Source organism: Antechinus flavipes, chromosome X (genome assembly GCF_016432865.1).
Source record: "Antechinus flavipes isolate AdamAnt ecotype Samford, QLD, Australia chromosome X, AdamAnt_v2, whole genome shotgun sequence".
In the NCBI taxonomy this organism is placed as follows: Eukaryota; Metazoa; Chordata; class Mammalia; order Dasyuromorphia; family Dasyuridae; genus Antechinus; species Antechinus flavipes.
In genome coordinates this window covers 85,631,564-85,654,864 of record NC_067404.1, presented here as the reverse complement: position 1 = coordinate 85,654,864, position 23,301 = coordinate 85,631,564, and the positions used below count along the sequence as shown (strand labels likewise).

Sequence of the window (23,301 nt, the reverse complement as noted above, 5' to 3'; positions counted from 1 at the left end):
TAATATTCCATTATATTTGTATATTATAACTTATTCAGCCATTCCCCAACTGATGGATATCCACTCAGTTTTCAGTTCCTCACCACTACAAAAAGGGCTGCTACAACCATTTTTGCACATGTGGGTCCTTTTTTCCTCTTTTAGGATATAGCTCCTGTAGAGAGACTGCTGGATCCAAGGGGATGCACAGTTTGATAGCCCTTTGGGGGCATGTTCTCCAGAATGGAAGGAACCCATAAAACAACTTTACCAATAATTATTAGTATCTCAATTTTCCCACATCCCATTCAATATTTATCATTATCTTTTTCTGTCATCTTAGCCAAACTGAGAGGTATGAAGTGCTACTTCAGAATTGCCTTGATTTAGTGATTTAGAGTATTTTTTCATGACTAGAAGTGGCTTTAATTTCTTTGTCTGAAAATTTTCTTCATATCCTTTGGTTATCAATTAGAGAATTATTTATCATAAATGAGTCAATTCTCTATATGTTTTAGAAATGAGGCCTTTATCAGAAACCTTGGATGTAAAAAATTTGCCCCAGTTTTCTGCTTCCTTTTTAATCTTGGCTGCATTGGTTTTGTTTGTACAAAAACATTAATGTAATTAAAATTATTCTTTTTGCATTTCATTATGTTCTCTAGTTTTTCCGTGGCCATAAATTCTTTCCTTCTCCGTAGATCTGAGAGATAGACTATCCCTTTTCCTAATTTGCTTATACTATGATTTAATTTTCTTAATACTCCCTTTCTTCATTGAAAGAAAACAAAAACAGAATCTGCTTAACAAATGTGCATAATCAAGCAAAACAAATAGCCATTTCCAAAATGTATGTCCCTTTCTACAGCTTGAATCCATTACCTCTCTGCCGGGAGGTGGGTAGTATATCTCATCATTGGTTCTCTGGAACAAGAATTGGATGATACATTGATCATAGTTCTTAAATCTCTATAGTATTTGTCTTTACCATTCTGCCTTACTTTGATAACCATTTAAAGCCTGAAAAGAATTCTGCTTTCAGAATGTTTGTGGACATCTGTTAAGCATGAAATACCTTACCTTGTTCAGTCATTCTCCAACTGATAGGTACCCTTTAGTATGCTTACCACTATTTAAAAAAAAAAAAAAGCAACTCTCAATATTCATACCTAAGGGCCCTCTTCCTTTTGCTTTGATCTCTTTGGGATCTAAGATTAACATAATGTTATCATTGGATCATAGGGAATCCACAGTTTAGTGACATTTGGGAATAGTTTCCAGTTGCTTTCTAGAATCACTGGACCCATTCATATCTCCACCAACTGTGCATTATTGTGCCTGTTTTCCAGCAACTCTTCTAATGTTTGTTATTTCCCATTTTTGTTTGCCCTTGTGCTGGTTTTGAGATAGAACCTCAGGGTTGCTTTAATGTTTCTAATTATTATTCTAATTATAGTTTGGAGGAGTTTTTGCATATTTGTTGGCACCTTGGATTTTTTTCTTTTGTGACTTGTTTGATTGGATCTTTTTGATCATTTATCAGTTATGGAATGGCTCTTCTTGCAGATTTGAATAGATTCTTCGTATCTAAGAAATGAGACTTACATGAGAAAATTCTAAGTGCAGTTTGGATTTATACCAAAAATGCAGGGTTGGTTCAATGTTGGGAAAACTATAAACCTGACAGACTCTATAAATATTGAGAACATCAAAGAGAATCCTACTACTTTATCAGTAGATTCAGGAAAGTCTTTGACACAACACAATTTTCACTTCTCTTTTTGAAAACACCATAAAACATAGGTGTAAGTGAATATTTCCTTGCTATGTTAAATAGCATATCTAAAACCAAGATCCAGTATATTATGTAGTTGGTATAATTTTGAGCCCTTTCCCATTAGATCTCGATAAAATAAGGGTATCCCTTCTAATGACTATTATTTGACTTAGTGTATGAAGTGCTAGTTGCAGCAATGAAACAAAAAAAAGAAATTAAGGGAATGAACAAATAGATCAAGGAGACAGAACACGGTTAAAAACAATACAATTAAAACCAACTAAAAATAATGAGGAAAGTTAGTTCAACGAAGTTACAGGATATAAAATATATCCACATAAATCTCAACAGGAAGAGATAGAGAAATTTCATTTTAGAAAACTACAAAGTTGTATAATATCCTTTGAAGTCCACTTATCAAAACATACATGTAAGAAGCATCTAGATAAAACTATGAAATACTCTTTGGAAATAAAAACAGACCTAAATAATTGGGGAAATAACAATTGATCATAGGTAGGCTGAACCCATAAAACAAACTTTTCAATTGCCAATGGCTCACTAGGGACATCCCCTCCCCCCAAATATATATACACACTCACCCTCTCCCCTCCCTTTCTGTCTCCCTATGTCCCTTTTTCTTTCTTGAAATTAGTTTATCAGGATAGGAGATCTGCCAGATGATAGAGGAAGCTTATCTGGTTTGACCTTCATTTTTTTTCTCTCTCTCTTTGGCGGGGGGTGAGGGGGTTGTTCAGTTAGTTACACATTTATTAAATACTATGTGCAAAATGGGCTAGAGGGCAAAACATTCCAATTAGAGTTGAGTCTTACATTCAGTAATCAGTTGCAGTTTTTGAGTATGTCACGATTGTTATTTTAGTTTATTTTTATTTCTTTTTCCTGGGATTTTTGGGATATAAGCCAAGATGGGACCCAGAATACAAGAATGGGCAGAACTATTCAAAAATCATGTCAGTAAAAAGCAGCTTAATTTGGGTGAGGTAGTGGGGAGAAGTTTTTTAAGAAATCTCATGTATCCTTTTTAAAATTTTCCCTGGAACTGAATCCAGGGACTTTGATCACCTGCAAGTGCCCATAGGCAGCAGAAACAGCAGGTGTGTGAACTCCTTCTCCCCTGTCTGCACTATGTAGGACAAGTGTGGTCAGTACAGCAGCACTTGGTGCCCTCACTTCAGTCTTCTCCTATTCAGACTCCCTTCCCCCTCCTGGCATGCACCTCTCCTCCCCTGACATACACGCACACACACACACACACACACACACACACACACACACAGTGAGAAGACAACATCTGAGGCCTTGTGACTGCTCTCAGGTCTGTTGCTCATTTTTGAAGAGTTGGCTTGGAGATGTTGGGGCTGAGCATTTGTCTATGGAGTTCTGGTCTTTGCTGGGGTCTTCTTAACTTGCCTTAGGAGAAAGACTGCTTTACCCCAACTTTTGTTTGTTTCTTCTGCTCCATCTTCCCTCCGTCTTTTTTCTGTGGAGAGAATTTGGAGAGCTGAGAGTCTTCAGGGACACGATTTCTGGAAGACAAGTAACAGCCTTTGCAATGGGCTGGACTGGGGAAATGTGCTTTTTATCTCCTTGGAACCCTTGAAACTGACGATTCCTTGGCTTCTGCTCTGTGTGCTTCCAACCGTGGGACTCTCTACATTTTCTCCCTGAGTGATCTTTAAAGACATTTAAACTGTGAATGTTGCCAGCTTACTAAAACCTTGACTTTTCTCCCTCTCTATTAATTAGACCGTGAGCATTCCTGAAGACAAGAAATGTTCTGGCTCCTCTTTGTATCCCCAGCACAGAGCATAGTGCCATGAACAGAGTGGGCACTTCATCAGTGGCGGTTAACCAGCTATGATCCTCTGGGTACTGAGCATAGCCTGCTCTTTTTTCAGGAGAACAATTTCATTCTTCCTAAACATAACCCCCATTGCACTACCTTGCTCCTTGAGAATCCAGGCAGGCTTCAAAGACATCTCCAGAAGGGAGTGGGGTACCTTCCTAGTTTTGCAGCTGGAAAGCATTATAGAAATGTGAGGAAGTATAGTTTCAATCATGTTTGATTCTTCATGCCCCCTGTTAGGGGTTTTCTTGTTAGATATTGAAGCAGTTTGCCATTTCCTTCTCAAGCTCATTTTATAGATAAGGAAACTATATGATTCTGGCCAGGTCACTTAATCTAAGGTTAAGTGACCTGGCCAGGATCATATAGCTGTCCACTGCAGCATCACCTAACTGAAATGCCCCTTGGGGGGGGGTCTTTGAAAGCCTAGTTTGAATCTATCTGCAAAATGGTTGAAAGCTTTTACTCTGAAGAATGAAACTAGAACACTCAGTTGGATTGGAGATATTTGATTGAATATTCAACCAAATATATTGAATGTTTATTTTTTAAAATTGTCTTTTCATTTAAACAATTAAGTTGTAGATGACCTCTTGACTGCCAGGACTGACCTATTTTTGCCATTCCACTGACAGATAATACAGTAGACTAAACCCTTCTCATTTGGGGGGGAGGGGGGTTCAGTACACGTATTTGGGAATCGATCTGAGCTACTCACATTTAAGAGCCCCCAACCTGCCCCCAGCACTTCAGATTTTTAACAAAAAGTGAAGGATTTTTTTTCTATCACTCCCTGGATATCCTGAATATTGTGGTACATCAGTTAGAGCAAATTGGGGACCATGCCTGAGGTTTTGCCCTATGGTCCGTCACTGATCAGTTCTTGTGGTCAGGTTCCCTGAAAGCCCAATCATCAGAAGATGATCCTTTGAAGTTCTGTGGGAGTTGAATTTTGTGACTTGGGGTGGTCCTTGATTATTGTGTTACTAGGCTTGCAGGCACTCATGTAGGACATGTTCCCAGTCATTGGAGGACAGAGTGTTGGCTGCTTGCTTCTAAGGAGTTAAGACCACATACTCTGTAAATCATCTTTAGCAAAATTTTAATCTGCAAAAGTTTCTAGCCTGGTTCTTTTCAGACCTCAGTGTTTGTAGTTGCTGGGATGTCATGAAAGAATGGTGATTCATTCCCATTACTAATAGAAAGTGGGAACAAGTTGTTCCTTTTCCATTTGAATTTAGTGAGTGGGTCTTTCCTCAGTTACTGAGGAGAAATCAGGGAAAACAGTTAATTCAGTTCCTTTTCACTCTTGGACTTTTGAGTGGGATGAAGAAGGGGGATGATAGAAAAAAAATCTTTTTTCTTTGGGGCTATTTGATTGTTTTTTTTTTTTTTTTAAATGTTGCCATCGGTTGTACTTTCTGTTTTTAAACATTGTCCTCAAGGTCGGGGAGAGGATTTAGTGAGACTAGCCTGGAAACAGCTTAGATAAGATATTGGGACCTGCCCCTTCAAATTCATATGTAGCACTTTTTTCTCATTTATCAGCTCCAAAATGGAACAGTTTGCTAGAAAGTTGCTAAGCAGAGTCATATTTGCGTGTGTGGGTATCTCAGGGTCTAAATTAGCAGGTGATTATCCTATTTTCAGATGTAAAATGAATTTGCTGCAAATTGAAAGCTAGTTGTCTATGTGGGTGGACTTCCTCCCCACAGCTGCCCTGGTAACTTTAGGCTGTCCGTGCCTTTCCTGTGGTCATCATTGCCTCATAGCCAGCATGGAATTAACCTATAGATTTTGAGACTCCTTATGCTTGACCCCATAATGTAGAGACCAGAATTGCTATCTGCATGGCTTGGCGTTTTTAATTTTGCTAACTTGACGATTTTCTTTTAGGGACACAGAAAGTTTCCAAAATGAAAGTGGACAGGACTAAACTGAAGAAGACGCCTACTGAGGCTGTGAGTATTTGATCTGAGTATTTGGGGTATGATTTCATTTAGTGTTTATCTGAGGGAGATTGTAGCCTGTTCTCTGAATGACAAGAAGATTCTTTTTCAGAGCTTCTAGCTTGAGATGTTGGGTTGACTTTCTAGTCTTGAGGATCCCTGTCCTCAGGAGGATGTTTCTTAGCTATTTTTGGAAGATCCTGCCTGGGTCAAAATAGGCTCCCATTTATATCCCATGTACCATAACTGGGAAATACAGGTCTTATCCCCGTAGTGGGCCTGAAGTAGTGAGCTATGTTCTCAGACCTCCATTGTTGGACAAAGTATAGCTTAACCTTAGGCCCACTGTGCTGCTATTCTGATGGTTTTTTTTTTTTTTTTAAGCTTATTTTGGTAAACTGGGTCCAGTTGTAGACATTCTTAGTTTGTTAAATATGCTACACGATTTTAAGATGGTGTTAACTGTTGAATTGCAATGTTAAATTATGATAATGTCCCAGTGGATTTTGTGGCAGCCTAGATACCAGGTAAAATGATTGTTATTGGCTATCTAGTCCAAGATTCCTCATTCGGAAACGGCGTTACCAAGATAGGCAGCCTTTAAGCAGGGTCGAAGTCTGAAAAGCCTATTTTTGCAGCTGAATCATTCTGAAAGAGTTGAAGCTATTGAAGGGGAAGAGCCTTTCTCAGAAGTTTCTCTGTCATTGACTACAGAAACAAGGGGCTGGTGAGACTTGATAGTCACAAGGCCAGCTTTGAGGCTTTGAGTTTAGTGTAGAAATCAGAATATGGAGCGCTCACGGCAAACCAGCCCCAGAATTTAGACCCTGGGTGTATTTAGTTAACAAAGAAACAGCTTCTGTGTCCACATGAAGTCTCAGGGAAAAAATTCTGGCACTTGTGGTGCTGGGATGGGCCTCTAGTACCATTCTTACCAGTATCCTCCTTAATTGAGAATCTAACTGATGGCATATGTGGTTATAACCAAAGTATGAGATCTCTGGTCCTCTTGACTTTTCCTGTGCTGCTTTTCCCAATCCTTTCTTGTGGGCAAGAATCACAACAAAGAGGGGGATGGGTAGAGTATGAGCTCAGTGCCGGCGTTTGCAGAACTTAGCTTGAGGGAATTTGAGAGAGAAAAAATGGAAAAATATGAAGAGTGACAAAGCAGACAGAGGAGCCTCCTGGCTTTGGATCTGGAAGGGATCATCTTATTTCATATCTGAGGAAACAAGCCCATTGTCCACAGTCATACACACTAGAATTTGAAAACCTGCTCCTCTGATTCTAAGATTACCATGTGGTGGTGGATTTGAAGAGGGAAAGGAGAAAGCCTCAGGGGCAGCAGAACAGTCCCTGTGTGCTGTGTTGTGGCCTGTGTTGCTTTTCCTTTTGTCCCTTGGAGCCATCTCCTGTTAGCATAAGGCCCTTCCTTGACTTGGGTCATTTGTAGGGAGGGCCCTTAAATCATGGCAGATTTAGCTGTGATAATCACCCTTTCCATCCAGTCCATCATTTGGAGAAATCCCTGCTTCCATGGTGTTAAAGGCCGGGGGGATGGGGGACAGGGGGAATCACTGGGTAGGAACTAGCAGGCAGTTACTCCAATTGGAGTGTAAAACTCGGCATCTTCTGTCCTCCCCCACCAAAAAAAGCAGGGGGTTGCACATTTTTGGTGTCTTTTGTTATATGATCCCATTTGCTGCCTGGTTATAAATCTCAGTGAACCTCAGGTTCCATAGAAGGGTTGGTGAGGAAGAGAGGATTACTGAGAAAGTAGACACATGAGATCTCCAGTGTCTCCTTTAATGAGAGTCCTTGTGTTTTTTTCTAGCCTGCTGACTGCCGGGCTCTGATAGACAAACTTAAGGGTTGTAATGATGAGCAGCTCCTCCTGGAACTTCAGCAGATCAAAACATGGAATATTGGAAAGGTGGGTAGGGTTTCATGTGCTGTATTTTTCCAAACAAGATTCTCATGAACCAATAAGAAATGGGTTTAAGATGAAATTTAGACACTATTGATAACAAAAACTGGATCAGTTCTAAACTTCAATTCTCAGTTTGTGCAAGTATGTGGTGAGTGATAAGAGCTAGAATAGAAGGTGACACTAATGAGCAACATTAATGATAACTGCATGCCGTCATCAGCTTTTTGCTCTGTTTCTCTGTGTTCACTCGGGAATCTTAGTGTGTGCTGTTTGCACCAGGTAAATGAATCCTGGGTAAAAAAGATAGGCATTTCTCCCCTGAAGTTGAAGGGGTTGGTAGCAAATGGAGCAGTTCCCTTTGTAGGGATAAACATTCAGGTGATCCACATTTCCCACTGAGCTGAGATGGTCTTGGATTCTGGGTACTAGGTTCTACTAGTAGGCATCTTGGAGATCCTGAACCCCAACAGGATCAAAATGATGAGGATAAGCAGAGATGGGCTGGCTGGCCAGATGTTTGGCCAAGAGACCCGCTGCCTAGTGTCAGGGCCCGCAGTTTGTACAAGCTGGTCTAGGTTCTCTTCCTTCCCTCTTCCTTTTCTAGTGTGAGCTGTACCATTGGGTGGACCTGCTGGATCGCTTCGATGGGATTCTGGCTGATGCTGGACAGACTGTGGAAAACATGGCTTGGATGCTGATGTGTGATGGGCCCCAAAAAGAGCATCTGAAATTACTGCTCTTGGCAGTCTTGAACTTTACTGCCCTGCTCATTGAATATAGCTTTTCTCGGCATCTCTACAGCTCCATAGAGGTAGGTGGGAAAAGAACCCAACAATCTGGCCCCTCATGTTTGCCTGGACAAATGGAAAGGTAGTTATTAAGCACCTACCATAGGTCAGGCACTGTGCCTAGTATTTGGGGTATAATTTCAAAAACAAGACAGGCCAGGCCCTTTTCTCTAAGAGCTCTAGTCTATGTGGATGTTTCCAACTACAAGCTTAATGAAAAATCCTCATAGTCCTTAAGGTACAGGGGCAGAGCCAATTTCTTTAGTGTCATTTTCCATCGATAAATCCACTGAACCATTTGAACATTGACTGTGCTGTGCAAATTACTGCTCGTTTTTTTCTTTCCCTGGGCTTCAGTTATCTGGAGTTGAAGAAAAGGGTTAACTTACCTGGAATAGTTATGTTCTAATTGGGGCCTTAGACTCACCTCTGCTTTGATTGCCTTTGTTCTACAGGTGGTGACAGTAATTGTTAGACTTGACTAGAGTGGCACATGCCTCCTTCTGGCTCTGCCCTCAGTACACCTTGCTCCTTTAGCATGGTTGTGAGTGGTGATCACTGTATGTCTGTTAACTTGGGCTTGGCGGGGTGGGGTCATCTCTGTTACATTCTCTGCCACTTATCAATAGCTAAACCAATGGTGGAAAAAGGCCGGTGCATTCTTGCCAGGAGTTGGTACCCCTTTTTCGGTCCCCAGGCAGTTTAAGACACATTACTGAAAATACTTTGAGGACACTTTTTCTCAGCATGTTGAAAGCATATTCTTCATACCTGCCAGTTGCCCACCTTCTCGCCCCCTGCCTTCATACAATTTTGTTTTTCCAGAGCTCTGGTAGTACCTGTTGTGCTTCTCAGGCCTAGGCGACCCTTTGGAATAGGCCGGGATGGCCAGGGTGCGCAAGCTGGACAGCAAGAAGAATTGGAGCTTTTATCACCTGCTTTTGTTCTGTTTTCTTCCCCTTTCAAACTGAGCCTGAGGTTGGCAGTAATCTTGTGGAATATTTGAAGGAGGACAATTAAAATGACAGTGAAATGGATAGGCCTGAAGAGATTTGGATCAGAGAGACCTGAGCCTGGGCAACAGCTTCCAGGCTACTTTTGGCCTCTATTGGAGCCTTGCTCTGGCAAGGTGTGTCCTCGTGGAAGTGCTGGTGATTCCCGATTGTTAAATCTGAAGAAGATACAAATGTAGAGTTAAATCTGGAAGTCACGTTAGAGGCCATTTAGTCCAGTCTATATTTTACAGTTAGGGAAGCTGAGGTCTCATGTGGCCCAGGGTGGTTCAGCTAAGGCAACACAGCAGTGGGCAGGCCTGCTGCTACCAAATCTAGTATACTTTGGAAGATTTTCACTTTATGACTACATCCGATTGTTTGGTCAACCAAATGAGGCATATTCCACGAAGAGAAAGCCAGAAGGTATTGCACAAGAGTTATTCTTAGCAAAGTTTGTGGCCGCTGCTCTGAGCAGTTGAAGAGTAACCATCCCGGTAGATATTTTAGAACACGTTTCTACTGTTGTCTATCTCCTAAACAGTCTTCTTTTTTTCTCCTCTGTCCCGGGAATGTTTCTTTGTGTGTTGTAATAGATCTAGGCTAAGTGCTTTTTGGTGTTTATCTCCCCTGCCCAGAACTGTTGCCCTTGTGACAAGGTTGGACAGACCTATATAGTTCCCAAGTCAAACGTTGTCTGGAACGTCTCCCACCTCTTTTTGAAATTCTAGCATGGGTTCTGCAGGGCCTTTTGGAGAGAGAATGGACCCACAAAATGGGCTCATCTGTATGACTAAACTGGGGGAAAACAGGCAACAGGAATCTTTATCCATTTCTGGCTCATTGTGTCTGCATTTAATATTCTCCTGTTCATGAGCCTCCAGCAATAACTAGCTTTGGACCATCAATTTCTGGCTTACCTTTCCTAGTTTATTCATCATTTTTGTCCTTCACATCCATTCAATGAATATGCCAGGTAGGGTAGCCTGTGTGCATAGCATCCTGCTCCATCATAGAATAAAACACTTCCAAAGCTCTGCCTCTTAAAATTTTCAGCTTCCTTCAGTCTTCAATTCCACAAGGCCTTGCTTATCCCGCATCCTTTCACTTACTAATGGTCGTATGCACCCTCCAGGATGATGTGGGTGTGTCCCCCCCCCCCCCCTTCCAAGATTGGTTTCTGGTTTAATTTCTAAGCTCCAAAGAGTTTGGTCAAGCTTACTACAGAAAATTAGCTTTTTCTTATAATCAACCTTTTCTGTCCCTGTAGCATCTGACTACATTACTGGCCTCCTCGGATATGCAAGTGGTACTCGCGGTGCTGAACCTCCTCTATGTCTTCAGCAAGAGATCTAACTATATTACCCGTCTGGGTTCTGACAAGAGGACTCCACTTCTGTCCCGTCTGCAACACTTGGCAGAGGTCAGTCTTGGTAATGGATAATGGTGGGTAGGGTGGGAGGAGAGGAGAGGAGGGAAGGGAAGGCCTTAGTACTTGGTGCTTTCAGAAATTTCCAAATGGCTGTCTGCTAATCCTCTTAAAATAGTATGAATGTGGACCCTAAATGCTTGCTCCAGCTATTCTGTTTGTCCATTGCTCCGCTGATGACCAAATGTGAGAAGAAGATAGATTTGGATTGTTTTTGAATGCAAAAATGAGCTGGAAAGGGCCATAGTGAACTGCTCCAGTATCTTTGCCACAAAAACCACAAATGAGGTTTTGAAGAACATGACTGAAACAACTGAACAAAAACATCATGTGCTATGTCCAATAAAGACAAATGAGATGAGTTCAGCTGCATCTGGCACAAAGTGCATATGACTCTTGTTCCTGTGCTTGCTTTGCCTTTCCCCAAAGCCGAGAAGTGGGTTTCTTTGATTCTGCTTTTGGATCAAGGTCAATCGTTACTTTTTTTATATATATATATATATATATATATATATATATATATATACTCCCTTTGTTTCTTTTTCTTCAGGGTTTGCTGATTTCCTGCCTCTAATACTTTACGGTAGTTCATCCCTGGCCCTCCCATGTTTCTCAGAAGTCCTCATAATCATCATTCATTTATCTTTTATTTGTGCAGTAATGATCTGTGATGATCTTAAACTCCACATGATTCAGAAATTCTTTTATTTTTATCACCTGCTTTGTGTCTCTGCACATTTTGGCGTGAAGACACAGAGGCTTTCTTTTTCTTCTCCCTTAGTTGTAAATAACAAGTGAGAGTCTCCACCCTCAAGGAGCTTAAACTGTAAGCATCGATTGCTGGAGACCTGGTCAGAAGCTTCGGGAACCCAATCAGGCAAAGTGAGAAAGCTCACTAAATGGTTCCTACCCTTGTCGAGGGTTATTTATATTCTCCTTGCTCAGCCCAGTACTTGGGACCCTGTAACTGCTTAAAAGTGCTTGGTGGTAGATTAGCTGCTGAAAATCCTTCTCTTTTTGAAAAATTCCCATCACTTAGTCCTCCACTTTCCCTCAGCTTTACACAAACATGGACATATCCTCCATCTTATCCATCAGCCAGGAGACTGGCACTGTGGAATTAATCAACTCTGAAATTTCTTCATGTGCTCATGATCGTTCCATTTGATCATTTCCTCTTTAGAACTCTTAATCTCTCCACTGTGATCTTTGGTTCCTCCACCCCTTAGTTTTTTCCTAAATCCAGCTAGGTTGTTGGCATTCTACTCCCTTTCTTATCTGATGTCATTGATGAATTGCTACCTTTTACACCCGAGTCCCTTGCCCCCTGTCCTGTCTATACTTGATCATTGCCAAATCTGAGCTTTGAACTTAGACCATCAGCTTTCTTGGCTCCTGTTAATGTGTTGGTGAAAGAAGCTAGAAGAAATCACAAATTCATCGTGCCTGAGTGCATTTCACATTGATATTATATAATCTTAAGTGGGCTCTGGCTACAATTAGGCAGTCATTGGGCCCCTTCCTAATTTGGATTGAAGCAAACAGGTTGAATCACCTGTCTGGGGTCACACAGCTAGGAAGTGTCTGAGGCTGGATTTGTGCTTCTGTCCTCCTGATTCAGCCCCCCTAGCTGGCCATGTATATGTGGATTGTGCCTGTTTATTAATCTAAAGGTCCTGTGTTAGGTGGGAAAACAAATGCCTCTTGGTCAGTCAATCTGTAAATGTTTAGTATTTACTGCATGTTAAGCATAAAACAGCCAGTTGCCCCCTCTTGGCTCTCCTTTTTGGTGAGCATTTAACACGCAGGTACTATGTGCCAGGCCTTGTTCTTGGTGCTAGAGATTGGAGTACAAAGAGTGAATTGCTCTGTTCCCCCGCTGAGCTTGCAGTATCAAGGGGAAGAGAAGAAATCCTTCCAGAGGTCTGCACGGTGTATGTAAATATAAAGAAATATAAAACCAGTAGTTTGGAAGAGAGGGCAGCACGAACATGGCAGGACTCTGGAAGGGTGGCTCCCTGAAGGCTGCACATCTGAGGGAGGTGGAGGGAATGTATTGCAGGTGTGGGGGAAGCTCAGTTCCAGTGCCTAAAGGTTCCCTGAGATGAAGCAGCTGTGGGCAAACCACACAGGAGTCAATTCAGCCAAAGGGGGTGGGGGGGGGTAATGTCCCCATAAGGTAGAAGAGCTAAACTGGGGTCCGGTTAAGTGGGTTCAAGCAAAGCTTTTTGCATAGTTAGGTCTTCACTTAAGGACAATCAAGCAGTGGTGTTGGCTGGACTGGAAACAGTGCAACTTGAAGCTCAGAGACTGCAGTGGCTCTTATGATGACCTGGTTGAGAGAGAGAGGCCATAGGGGCCTGAAGCAGAGTGAGTGCTGTAGCCCTGGGTGGAGAGTTGTCTGCTGGGGATGTGTAGGACAGGCACAGCTAATTAATTGGGAAATGATGAGTGAGGATTGGAACCTAAGGCTGAGGTAAGGCACCTGAAAGGCTATTACCTACTTTGTTAGCTTATTTCAAGAGAGAACCTCAAGGGAACAAAGACCCCGAAAGTGTGATAGCATTGCCAAAAGTACACTTCCTGCAGCTATGTGATCTGAGGCAAATCACGGAGCCTCTGTTTGCCTCAGTTTCCTCATTTATAAAATCAGGCTAATAATAGGGCCTACCTCTCAGGGTTGTTGTAATGTCAAAGCATTGACTATAGTAAATATTTAGCGCAGTAACTGATATGCTGTATGAATGATGAAGAATCCGTGTGAACCTCTCTCCTTATTTTTCAGTTTTATATGCAAGATGGGAGAGTCGTGAATAGAAGAAGGCTCAGGAGGAGTTGGTACCATGATTGCCAACTGTCTCCAGAGCTACTTGTCCTCTAGGTAGAAGGAGGGGATCATCCCAGGCAGAGCACATGTGGAGTGTTTTGTTGTGGGCGTGTCTTTTGGGGGAAGGACACAAATGGATTTAAGGAAGGTTCTGGAGATCAAGCTTAGATTTGTTACCAGACACTTTGGAGACCCCGTGCTTAATAGCTGAACTGAAGCCCCTTGTGACTGGTAACTTCTGTTTGGCTCTAGGGTATTAGTAAAGGGGATCTTATCCTTCATGGAAGGACAAAGCCTCGATTTGCTCTTGAATAGAAGGTTGACATGGCTTCGCATCACAATAATCTCAGCACATTTTTGCCAGTCCAGAGCATTGCTTCTGGTTCAGTTCACTGGCACAACCTTTGATTCTGTTTAATTGTGTCCTAACCCTAAATGTCTCCTCTTCTGCACCCTAACTCAGACTGTTGGATGTGTTTTTCCTCCATCCTTGGGGGCGGGGGATGTACAGGAAGTCCCACTCAAGCCAATCTCACTATTGATTGGATCAATGGAAAAGCAGTACTGGCCTGTGTCGGGTAAGTTGTAACTCTGCCTTATTTTCCGCAGAGTTGGGGCGGCAAGGAAAACGGCTTCGGACTTGCAGAGTGTTGTCGAGACCTGCATATGTTGGTGAGTTGGTCTTTCCATTTGGGGTAATTCTGGGGGAATCAAGAAAACTCTTGGACCTACGTTCAGACCTTATTGGAGCCTGTTTGTGGGAATGGCTGTACTGTGTTCTGACTGTGCACATCTCCCAGAATGGAGTTTATTTGATAGCCAAACCTGGAAGAGAGACCAGGAATCAAAGGCCCATTTGATAGTGTCCCATTGACATTGTGGCCCTCAGGATTGGTGCATCATATAATTGTACAGCGGCAGAACCCTTCAGATTTGTTGCGTTAACTTTATAGTGCTTACACTCTCAACTATCGAGATTCTTTCAGTGTAATCAGTGCCTGTTATTTTGTATGAGTCTGTACTCCAAGACTTGTGTGTTCCCCAGAATACTCGATCCCCTCATCCATTCACTTGGTGCACAGCTCTGCTTTTGGTCGGCTCAGCTCAATGCAGATCTTTACTCAATTTTAAGTCTGGCCCAAGCTTGGAGCTCAGTCATTAACCGCATGTGTTAATAGTGGGGAGGGTAGCACACTTCCCTTTTCCCTCTCTGTTCTGTCATTCTTAATTCCCTTGAGCACACACACTAACATACCAATAAGGTTGGAGAACCATTCTTTATTTTTCTTTTTTCATTTTTTAAACTATTGTTTGATTTTTGATTTCTTGTCTAGTCATTTACTTCCATTTGTCCAATTCTAATTTTGAGTAAATTATTTTCTTCAGTTAGCTTTTTTACCTCCTTTTGCATTTGGCCAATTGTACTTTAAAAGTTGTTTTGTTGAATGGATTTTTTCCCATTTCACCAGTTTCATTTTTTACAGAGTTGTTTTCTTAGTATATATTTTTTCCCATTTCATCAAATTTATTTTTGAAGGAGTTTTTGCCTTCTGGCAGTTTCTGCTTCCATTTTCAAGGTATTGGCTTTTTCTCCCAGATTTTCATATTCTCCAGCAAAGCTCACATTTCTTTCTATCTCTTAAGATCCTTTTTGAACTACATAGAGCCCTATGAGCTGGAGACTAGTTCAAATCCACCTTTGAGGCTTCATCTGAAGGCATTTTTGCCTTTGCTGTCCTCTTTTGGATTTGTGTTCTGTTCATCCCTGCCTCTGTTGTAGTTCTCTATTGTCAGAGCTCTTTTTGCTTTTTTTTGCTCATTTTTAGAGGTTGAAATCTCCTCTTGGGGACACAGGCAGGATTGCCCTCTACTTCCTCTGCAGGGCCATAGGGGCTTCTTGCTTGCTATACTGGGGTGAGTGCTTCAGGCTTGAGTGCTTGTGAGTGCTGCACTGAGTGGGAACCTGAACAGGACCTGAAGAAGTCCCACCAGTAATGCTGAGTTCAGTGACTCAACATTTTGCCTTTGTGGCTGTACTGGCTTGTACTGGACTGCAGTTCCTCCCTGACCAACTGAAATAGACCTTGTCCAACGCCAATGTTTGTGAATTCTGTCCAAAATCTGTTCAGAAGCTTGATTCTGAGGGAAGCTATGGAGAGCAATGTCCTATCTACTCCCCACCATCTTGGCTCCACCCCCGGGACAACCATTCTCTCTGGATAATTGGAGCATGATATGCACTGGTGTGTTGTTTTCTACAAGCAATCTGATATAAATCTGTGCAGTTCTTCTAAACATATTTCCATTTTCATTGTGCTATGCAAGAAAAGTCAGATCAGAAGAGAAAAACATGAGAGAAAAAAATCAAGTAAACAAACAGCAAAGTGAAAATACTATCTTGTGATCCACTCTCAGTCCCCATAGTCTTTCTGGCTCCAGAGGGCTTTCTTCATCACAGGTCTATTGGAATTGGTCTGACTCACCTCAATGTTGAAAAGAACCAAGTCCATCACAGTTGACCATAATATAACTTTCTATTGCTATGTTCTTTTGGTTCTGTTCACTTCACTCATGTAAGTCTCTCCAGACCTCTCCGAAATCATCCTGCGGATCGTTACAGAAACAATAATATTCTATAACATTAATGTACCATAATTTATTCAACTATCCTCCATCTGATGGGTATCTACTCAGTCTCCAGTTCCTTGCCACTACAAAAAGGGCTGCCACAAACATTTTTGCACGTGTGGGTGCTTTTTCCTTTTTTTTTTTTTTTTTTTCCATAACAGACATTGATGGCTCAAAGGGTATGCATAGTTTGTTGTTTCCAAATTGTCCAGAGCCTTTTTTTCACAGATAAATTCATTGGTGTTCTATGGATCCAAAAAAGGGATGCTGTTTTTTCTTTTTTCCTCCAACTTTTTTTTTTTTTTAACCCTGGCATCTTGATCACTGTTGGGGTGACAGGAGTTTAAATGATTCTCTCGAGGTTGGGTTCTAGTCTCCTGTTAAGCACTTCATACCAAAGACTAATTCTTTTCAAATAGCTTCTACTCCTCAGTGCTGCTTTCAAGCTTGATTCTTGTGATTTTACTGTGCCATCTAGGTTATTGATGTGATTTGGGATCCTTCCTCCCCAGGGAATTGTATCCTCCAGTTTTTTATTTAAGATGCACACACATACATACATACACTCATACGCAGGGTTAATCCTTGAGATTTTGTTGTTTGGGAATTTTCTTTTATCCTTGGTAAAAACTTTCATGTCCTCTCTGCAATTGTTGGCTCCCTTTCCTACCTGTTGATATGAAAAATCTCAGCCTGTTGCATTAAAGCCCAGGTTGAAGAGGGGGTTTTCAAATGGGAAGAACCTTCATAGCGTAGTGGTTTTGGAAGACGCAAAGACTTGGCACACTGTTCCTGGAGCTGGGAGCTTTGCTTTAGTCTTGTCCCAACAGTGACCTCTTCTATGATATTCGTCATTCTCCTCTGCTTTCGCTACCCTTCAACCTGACTCGTTGGCAAAGGGAGGCTCAGCTAGGATTGTGCTCTCTAGGGAGAAAAGACAGGCAAGTGTTCTTCTCTAGAAGAATAAATCCTTGTAACCAGAGGCCCCTCCGGAACCCAGTGACCTCACTGCTCCCTGCTGCCGCCATTGTGTTGTACTCACTTATCAGGATTAAGATGCAATGTAGGGAAGGGGACACTTGCTTTCTTTCCTACACAGTTCTAGCTCAGTGTCTGATTGTGTGCTGTGCTTTATACACAGAAATACCCACCCAGTGCAACTACACTACACTTTGAATTCTATGCAGATCCAGGGGCCGAGGTCAAAGTTGAGAAAAGGGTAAGTCTCGTGCTTGTTCTGGTAGCATCTGGAGTATGCTATCATGCAAATGATTGGCTAAAATACTTCTGTTAAGTAGGGAAGGGGTCCACAGATAATCTGTCAACTTTCAAGCCCCTGCAAGTCTCATTGCTATCATTCCACAAGGAATTCTTTTGATAGGCTTTTCTTGAGGTGGTTTGGTAATAATTTGAAAAGGCAGAGCTACTTTCCTCACCTATAGCCAGGCTTTTCTCTGGCTATACAAGGACCATCATGTTCCTGGCCACCTGTGTCACTGCCTGTTGGCTTAGTCGACGTTAGAAGTAGATGTTGAAATGCAGTTGATTGGTGCAATTTGTTTGTTAATATAAAATTATATTATATCACTATCATTTGTACTTCTTTACTGCTTTATAAAAGCTAGTTGAATGTGTAGTGTCTAGAGTTTGTGCACAAGTAAGGTGATGAGAGTATATTGGGCGCAGAGTCAATTAGAAGCAGGGTGTCCAGAATAACAGTGGTATTGGGCGCAGCTCTGTGTCTGCCTAGCTACCCAGTAGTCGAGGTTGTGGGCCAGAGGAGCCTGTTGTCTAAGATAGGCCCTTTCTTGACTGCTCAATCTTGAGTTGGGGTGGTTGTGCCACCAATTCCCTCATCCCCTAACTTTAGAATACCAATGCCCCATTGAAGGGAGAGGTAGTAAAGTCGACAGCATCTTCTTACCGGTCTCTCCTCTTCCTCTTAGACTCCCAGCAATACACTACATTACATCCACATAGAGCAGCTGGACAAGGTAAGAGAAGTCCCTACAACACCAGTAGTGCAATTGTTGTGACTCCTTGACTGCTTGGATATTAACTATTGTCTATCTCAACCCCACCCCCGCCCCCCTTCTCTCTAATATAGATTTCAGAAAGCCCCTCTGAAATCATGGAATCACTCACGAAAATGTACAGCATCCCAAAGGATAAGCAGGTAGAGTATTGTCTCAGAATGGGTCCCTGAGTTCGAAAGGGATCAATAGCAAAGTTCATGCTTACATATATGTTGTGGTGTGGCGTTTGTATTGGGTTCCAAATTTTCAGCAGAATGGTCTCTGAGAAACAAGTTTGGTAGGTTCTGTTAGTTCTTCTTACATGAATTGGTGTTGGAACCAGTCTCTTGTATCCCTTACGACCTCTTTGGACAGGTCAGGAGAACTTGTCTGAAAGCAGCAGGTAAGAATGGACTTCTTTGCTCCTCACAGATGCTGCTGTTTACGCACATCCGGCTAGCCCATGGTTTTTCCAATCATAAGAAGAGATTACAAGCTGTTCAAGCCAGACTACATGCAATATCTATATTAGGTAAGGTTTCTCTGTGATTGATCGAAGAAGGGAATCACTGACTTCTCTTGTGCCCCTCTTCCCCCACACTTTCTGGTCTGTGATGCACTTTGGTGGATTCTCATTCTTGATACAAGCACTGAGGTCACTGTTGGACTGAAGGAGGGTTCCAGGGGCTTTTTGAGATGGATAGTTTTAGTGGGTGGCTATGACGGGGCCATGTGGAGGCTTGTACAAGGATGAGCAAGTGCTTTTCTATATCTTTTTTTTTTTTTTTTTTTTTTTTTTTTTTTTTTTTTTTTTTTTTTTGGCTTTGCTATACCCTTAAAGGACTTTGAGACTAGATTTCTCCTCACTTGCTGGTCTTGGTTGATCCTCGTGGAGTGACCAGTGGCCTTTGCATGCAACTTTCTATCCAGGGCCCAGTTAGTGTTTGTCAAAACCACTCGTGTGTCTTGGACTGTTTAAATTGAATTGCAGGGTTTCAGCTTACTGGCCAGGGTCAGTGTCATCACAGATACTTTGGTTGGATCTACAGAAGTGTTTATTATCAAGGGGAGAGAAAAGAACAGACATTTCAGTTGCTACTTGAGGGTGATGAAGATGGGGGGTGGGCCAGGAGAAAGATCTTTTAGCTCTGGGCATTTTCTTAAGCATTCCCTTGTGCCCGAATCCCTTCAGCCTTCTCAACTCTTTCTCTCCTCCTGCTTCCCCTAGCTTCCTTGAAATCTCAACTGAAATTCCAGCTTTTGCCTTTCCTTTTGAAATTCTTAGTATTCTACCTTGTCTTTAGAGATTGGTTGCTCTTATTGTCTTCCCCGATTAGGTCATGAGCTCCTCAAGGCCCCCTCTTTTCCCATCCTCAGCATGTAAATACAGTCCTGGCCCATGTAGGCACTTAATAACTTTTGGTTGATGATAAAGGAAGGATGGGGATACATGTTTATTAAGTACCGACTCCATGCCAGAATGAGAAAATTTCATTCCATCTGCACAACAATCCTGGTATATAGTTCCAGTTCTTTCCCAGGGTCCCAGAGTTAGGAAGTATCTGATGCTGAATTTTAACTCGGGTCTTCTGACTACAGGCCCAGCTCTCCATCTACTGTGCCAGCTAGCCCTTCCATATAGTAAGGCTTGACTTGTACATTTAAATCTTTTTACTTGGATAGTGAAAGGTGAGTAAAGAGCAGGAGGAGAAGTCATCAGTGCTTTTTTGCTGAATTTCACAGCCTTAAGTGTTGGCTTTGCTATTGTGACGAGGTGTTGGTCCAGATGCCAGCAGTCTCTTTTACACAATTATGTAGCAGAAAAGAGAAAGTAATCCAGTGGTATCGTGTCATAGATGTCTACCGGGTCTTTCTTTCATTAATAATTCCTGGAAGATTCAAGGGTAGATAAGAATCTCATGGGAGGAAATGAAACAGGTTGCAGTTGGTCCTAGACTCCTGTGAACAGTAATTACCAAAAGTAGTGCTGAACAAAAACAATAGAAAAGCTGGCTTTTGGCTGTGTATCAACTGAGCAAAATTGAACTGCAAATTAATACAGCATGGCTGGGGGAGAAACCAAGCAGCTCAAATGCCTTGGGGAAAAGGATTCACTAGTTAATAAAAATGCTGTGAACACTACAAAGTGGCAAGCTTCCTTAGCTTGGCGTCTTCGATTGTCAAGCACCATAAATTCTGAGTGTCTCTCATAGTCACATGAGCGAGCTCAGAATAAGAAAAGGCCAAAGTAAGCATTTAATTCTTTAAAAATCGTTTATCAAGTTGGTAATTTAGGTATGGAAAATTCTACATTGTAACCTGAGCCATTCTGCAAAATATAAGTAGTCAAAGGATTTGCTCAAGGATCTGAAAAAGGATTTTGGTTGTTTTGTCACCTTCATTTCCAGTTGTCTCCCCCAGACCCTCTCCCCAGCTGACTATCCTGGTCATCCAGAAGAAGAGGTGGGGAGAAGGTCAGAGTGCCAGCCGCTCTTTTCTCAAAACCACCCCTTTCCCTCCTGGGCATAAGGAAGAGCCCTGTATTTGCTCCACTTCTCTGGAGACTCGTGTTGGCTCTCATTTCCTGGTGTTGATCTTTTCCCTTTCACCTTCCATGCTGGCTGGAGGATGTTTTCCTAGTTCTTTGTCCAGCAGTTGATCGAAATCACACCGTACAGCCCAGTTGTCAAATCCATTTGGACATGCCGCTACTTTTGGCCCTTCTCCTTTATTCTTGGGTCATGAGGCTGTGGGTGACCTCAACCCCTCTTTGGCCACAGCTACGAAACTTCCATCAGACTGGGGAAGCTTGGCAGTGGCAGTGTGGTTTTGTCCTGGGATCAATCATCATGTACACAGTCACCTAGGAAGGCTTTCCTAGCCAACGTTAAAGTGTAGCGAATGATAGAAAAATTGAGCCCTTCACCTCTATCTCCCTATTGTGGGCAGAAGTGTTGTTCTGGCCTTAGACAGAGAGCAGCATTTGAATGCCATTTCAGTTACTGTGCTGAGGTAGGACTCAGTTGCTCTTTGTCATTTGTGAAATAAGAATCTTGGAGGGCTTGTTTTTCCTCCTAGTTAGACATAAAATGGATTTACATCGTGCGATTCTGCTTTGGGCAGTTTAACTTTTTGGTCTTTTTCTTGATTCTCTGTTTTTCCTTTTGCAGTATATTCCAACGCCTTACAAGAGTCTGCAAATAGTATCCTGTATAATGGGTTGATAGAGGAGTTGGTAGATGTCCTTCAAATAACAGATAAACAGCTCATGGTAGGCTTTCCTCTTGATTTTGTTTGTTCATCTGTGTTGTTGGCATTAAATTGCTTCTCCAATTCTGGCACCCAAAATAAACATAAAACATAAAAGGTTAAGAGGATTCTTAAGTCAGAGATTCTCCATTTGGAATTGGCAAAGACTTTAGAGAGCTTTAGCCTTTTTCAAGGGTGTTTTGTCACCAATTTGCTCCCAAAGAGTCTCGTGCCCAGGTGATGCAACAAGAGCATAATAGTGGCCATATTCCTGCTTCTCAGCCTAGCAGCCCCTTGGCTTCTGCACAGCCCTGTGATCTCCACTCGTGGTTGGCAGAGCCACCTTGAGGAGATCTTTGATTAGTTTTCCTTAGCAAGCCAACAAGGAAGCTTAGCTCGTCACTTGTCTTTCTGCTTTTGCTTTCCCCCATGTTGAACAAGAGGTTTTGGCTTTTATGAGATTTCTTATCCTATCATTCTACTCATTTTTCCTGGTGTAGTGAAGTTTTTTTACTCGACTGAAACATTCCCAAATGCCCTGCAATGTACTCGTTGACATGGTATAGGTTGAGAGGTTGTGCTTATTTTTTGTGTTTTTTCTAGGATATTAAGGCAGCCTCTTTGAGGACCTTGACATCAATTGTACACTTAGAAAGGACGCCTAAACTCAGCAGTATTATTGATTGCACTGGCACTGCCTCCTACCATGGATTCTTACCTGTCCTTGTACGAAACTGTATCCAAGCCATGATTGGTAAGATTGGGCTATCCCCAACCTGAAAGACCCTTTCTTGCCATTTCTTTTTCTTGGCATGCCAGAATTCTGTGTTTTTCTTCCCTCTCTTTTGTTTCCCCATCAGATCCTTCCATGGACCCATACCCTCACCAGTTTGCCACTGCTCTCTTCTCCTTTTTATACCACTTGGCCAGCTATGATGCAGGAGGAGAAGCCTTGGTATCTTGCGGAATGATGGAAGCCTTACTTAAGGTATGTCATATGTTCTTGTTGCTGGGAATAGCAAAAGCTGCAGAGAGACCTGAGGTGGTGAGCATGATAGCCAACTAGGACACCAGTCCAGTAATACTAGGAACTCCTAAGAAGTTGAGGCTGCATACCCTGATTGCTGTGCCCACCCTTGTCTACTTAGGGTTGTGTTAGTCTACTCATATGCAGCTTTCTGTGACATTGGCTTAGCTCTTCAACTCACCGTGTATACTCCAGAGGGCATGGGCTTTGGGGGTCTGGATCTGCTAATAACTAAGGCAAGTTAGCCTCATCTTTGTGGGTGAACCTCTGTATTCTTGTCTGAAGTCTGGGGTTACGTTAGAGAATTCCAGTACATTTACATCCTCAGCTGACCTGACCCATACTGTCAGCTGTGTGTCCATTTCCAATGGAAAACTCTTTGAACTTTTCATAGGTGATCAAGTTCCTTGGAGATGAACAGGACCAGATAACCTTTGTTACCCGAGCAGTCCGAGTCGTCGATCTCATCACCAACCTTGATATGGCAGCTTTTCAGTCTCACAGTGGGCTGTCAATCTTCATTTACCGATTGGAGGTATTTATGTGAACTTTACTTGCCCCAGTGAATTGCACATGGGCTATTTTAAAGGCCTTCGTATCGTTGCCAGTCGTAGACTCCTCCTTGCTGAAAATGAGCCTTTTCTTCCTTTTGCTTTCTCCCAGAAGTAGCTTTTGTAATCATACACTCTCTGAAATTTACTTCTTCCCTTTAATACAGCATGAAGTTGACTTGTGCCGAAAAGAGTGTCCTTTTGTGATCAAGCCAAAGATCCAGAGGCCCAGCACTGCCCATGAGGGAGAAGAAATGGAAACAGACACGGATGGTATAGTTACTGCTTAG

At 42.2% G+C, this 23,301-nt stretch overlaps 1 protein-coding gene across 12 annotated transcripts in view; it reads left to right on the top strand.

Annotated features, from left to right (window-relative positions):
• Nucleotides 1–23,301, top strand: part of HUWE1 (HECT, UBA and WWE domain containing E3 ubiquitin protein ligase 1) — a 98,791-nt gene that overhangs the window by 14,969 nt on the left and 60,521 nt on the right. For all 12 annotated transcript variants that reach the window (XM_051968783.1, XM_051968795.1, XM_051968792.1 and 9 more), the window contains 14 exons: nucleotides 5,523–5,587; nucleotides 7,410–7,508; nucleotides 8,110–8,316; nucleotides 10,556–10,708; nucleotides 14,151–14,213; nucleotides 17,311–17,388; nucleotides 18,116–18,163; nucleotides 18,277–18,345; nucleotides 18,617–18,716; nucleotides 21,355–21,455; nucleotides 22,037–22,187; nucleotides 22,294–22,421; nucleotides 22,855–22,995; nucleotides 23,179–23,284. In XM_051968783.1, coding sequence (XP_051824743.1) covers nucleotides 5,543–5,587; nucleotides 7,410–7,508; nucleotides 8,110–8,316; nucleotides 10,556–10,708; nucleotides 14,151–14,213; nucleotides 17,311–17,388; nucleotides 18,116–18,163; nucleotides 18,277–18,345; nucleotides 18,617–18,716; nucleotides 21,355–21,455; nucleotides 22,037–22,187; nucleotides 22,294–22,421; nucleotides 22,855–22,995; nucleotides 23,179–23,284 — 1,489 coding nt within the window. In that variant the 5' untranslated portion in view covers nucleotides 5,523–5,542. The remainder of the gene's footprint in view (nucleotides 1–5,522; nucleotides 5,588–7,409; nucleotides 7,509–8,109; nucleotides 8,317–10,555; nucleotides 10,709–14,150; nucleotides 14,214–17,310; nucleotides 17,389–18,115; nucleotides 18,164–18,276; nucleotides 18,346–18,616; nucleotides 18,717–21,354; nucleotides 21,456–22,036; nucleotides 22,188–22,293; nucleotides 22,422–22,854; nucleotides 22,996–23,178; nucleotides 23,285–23,301) is intronic.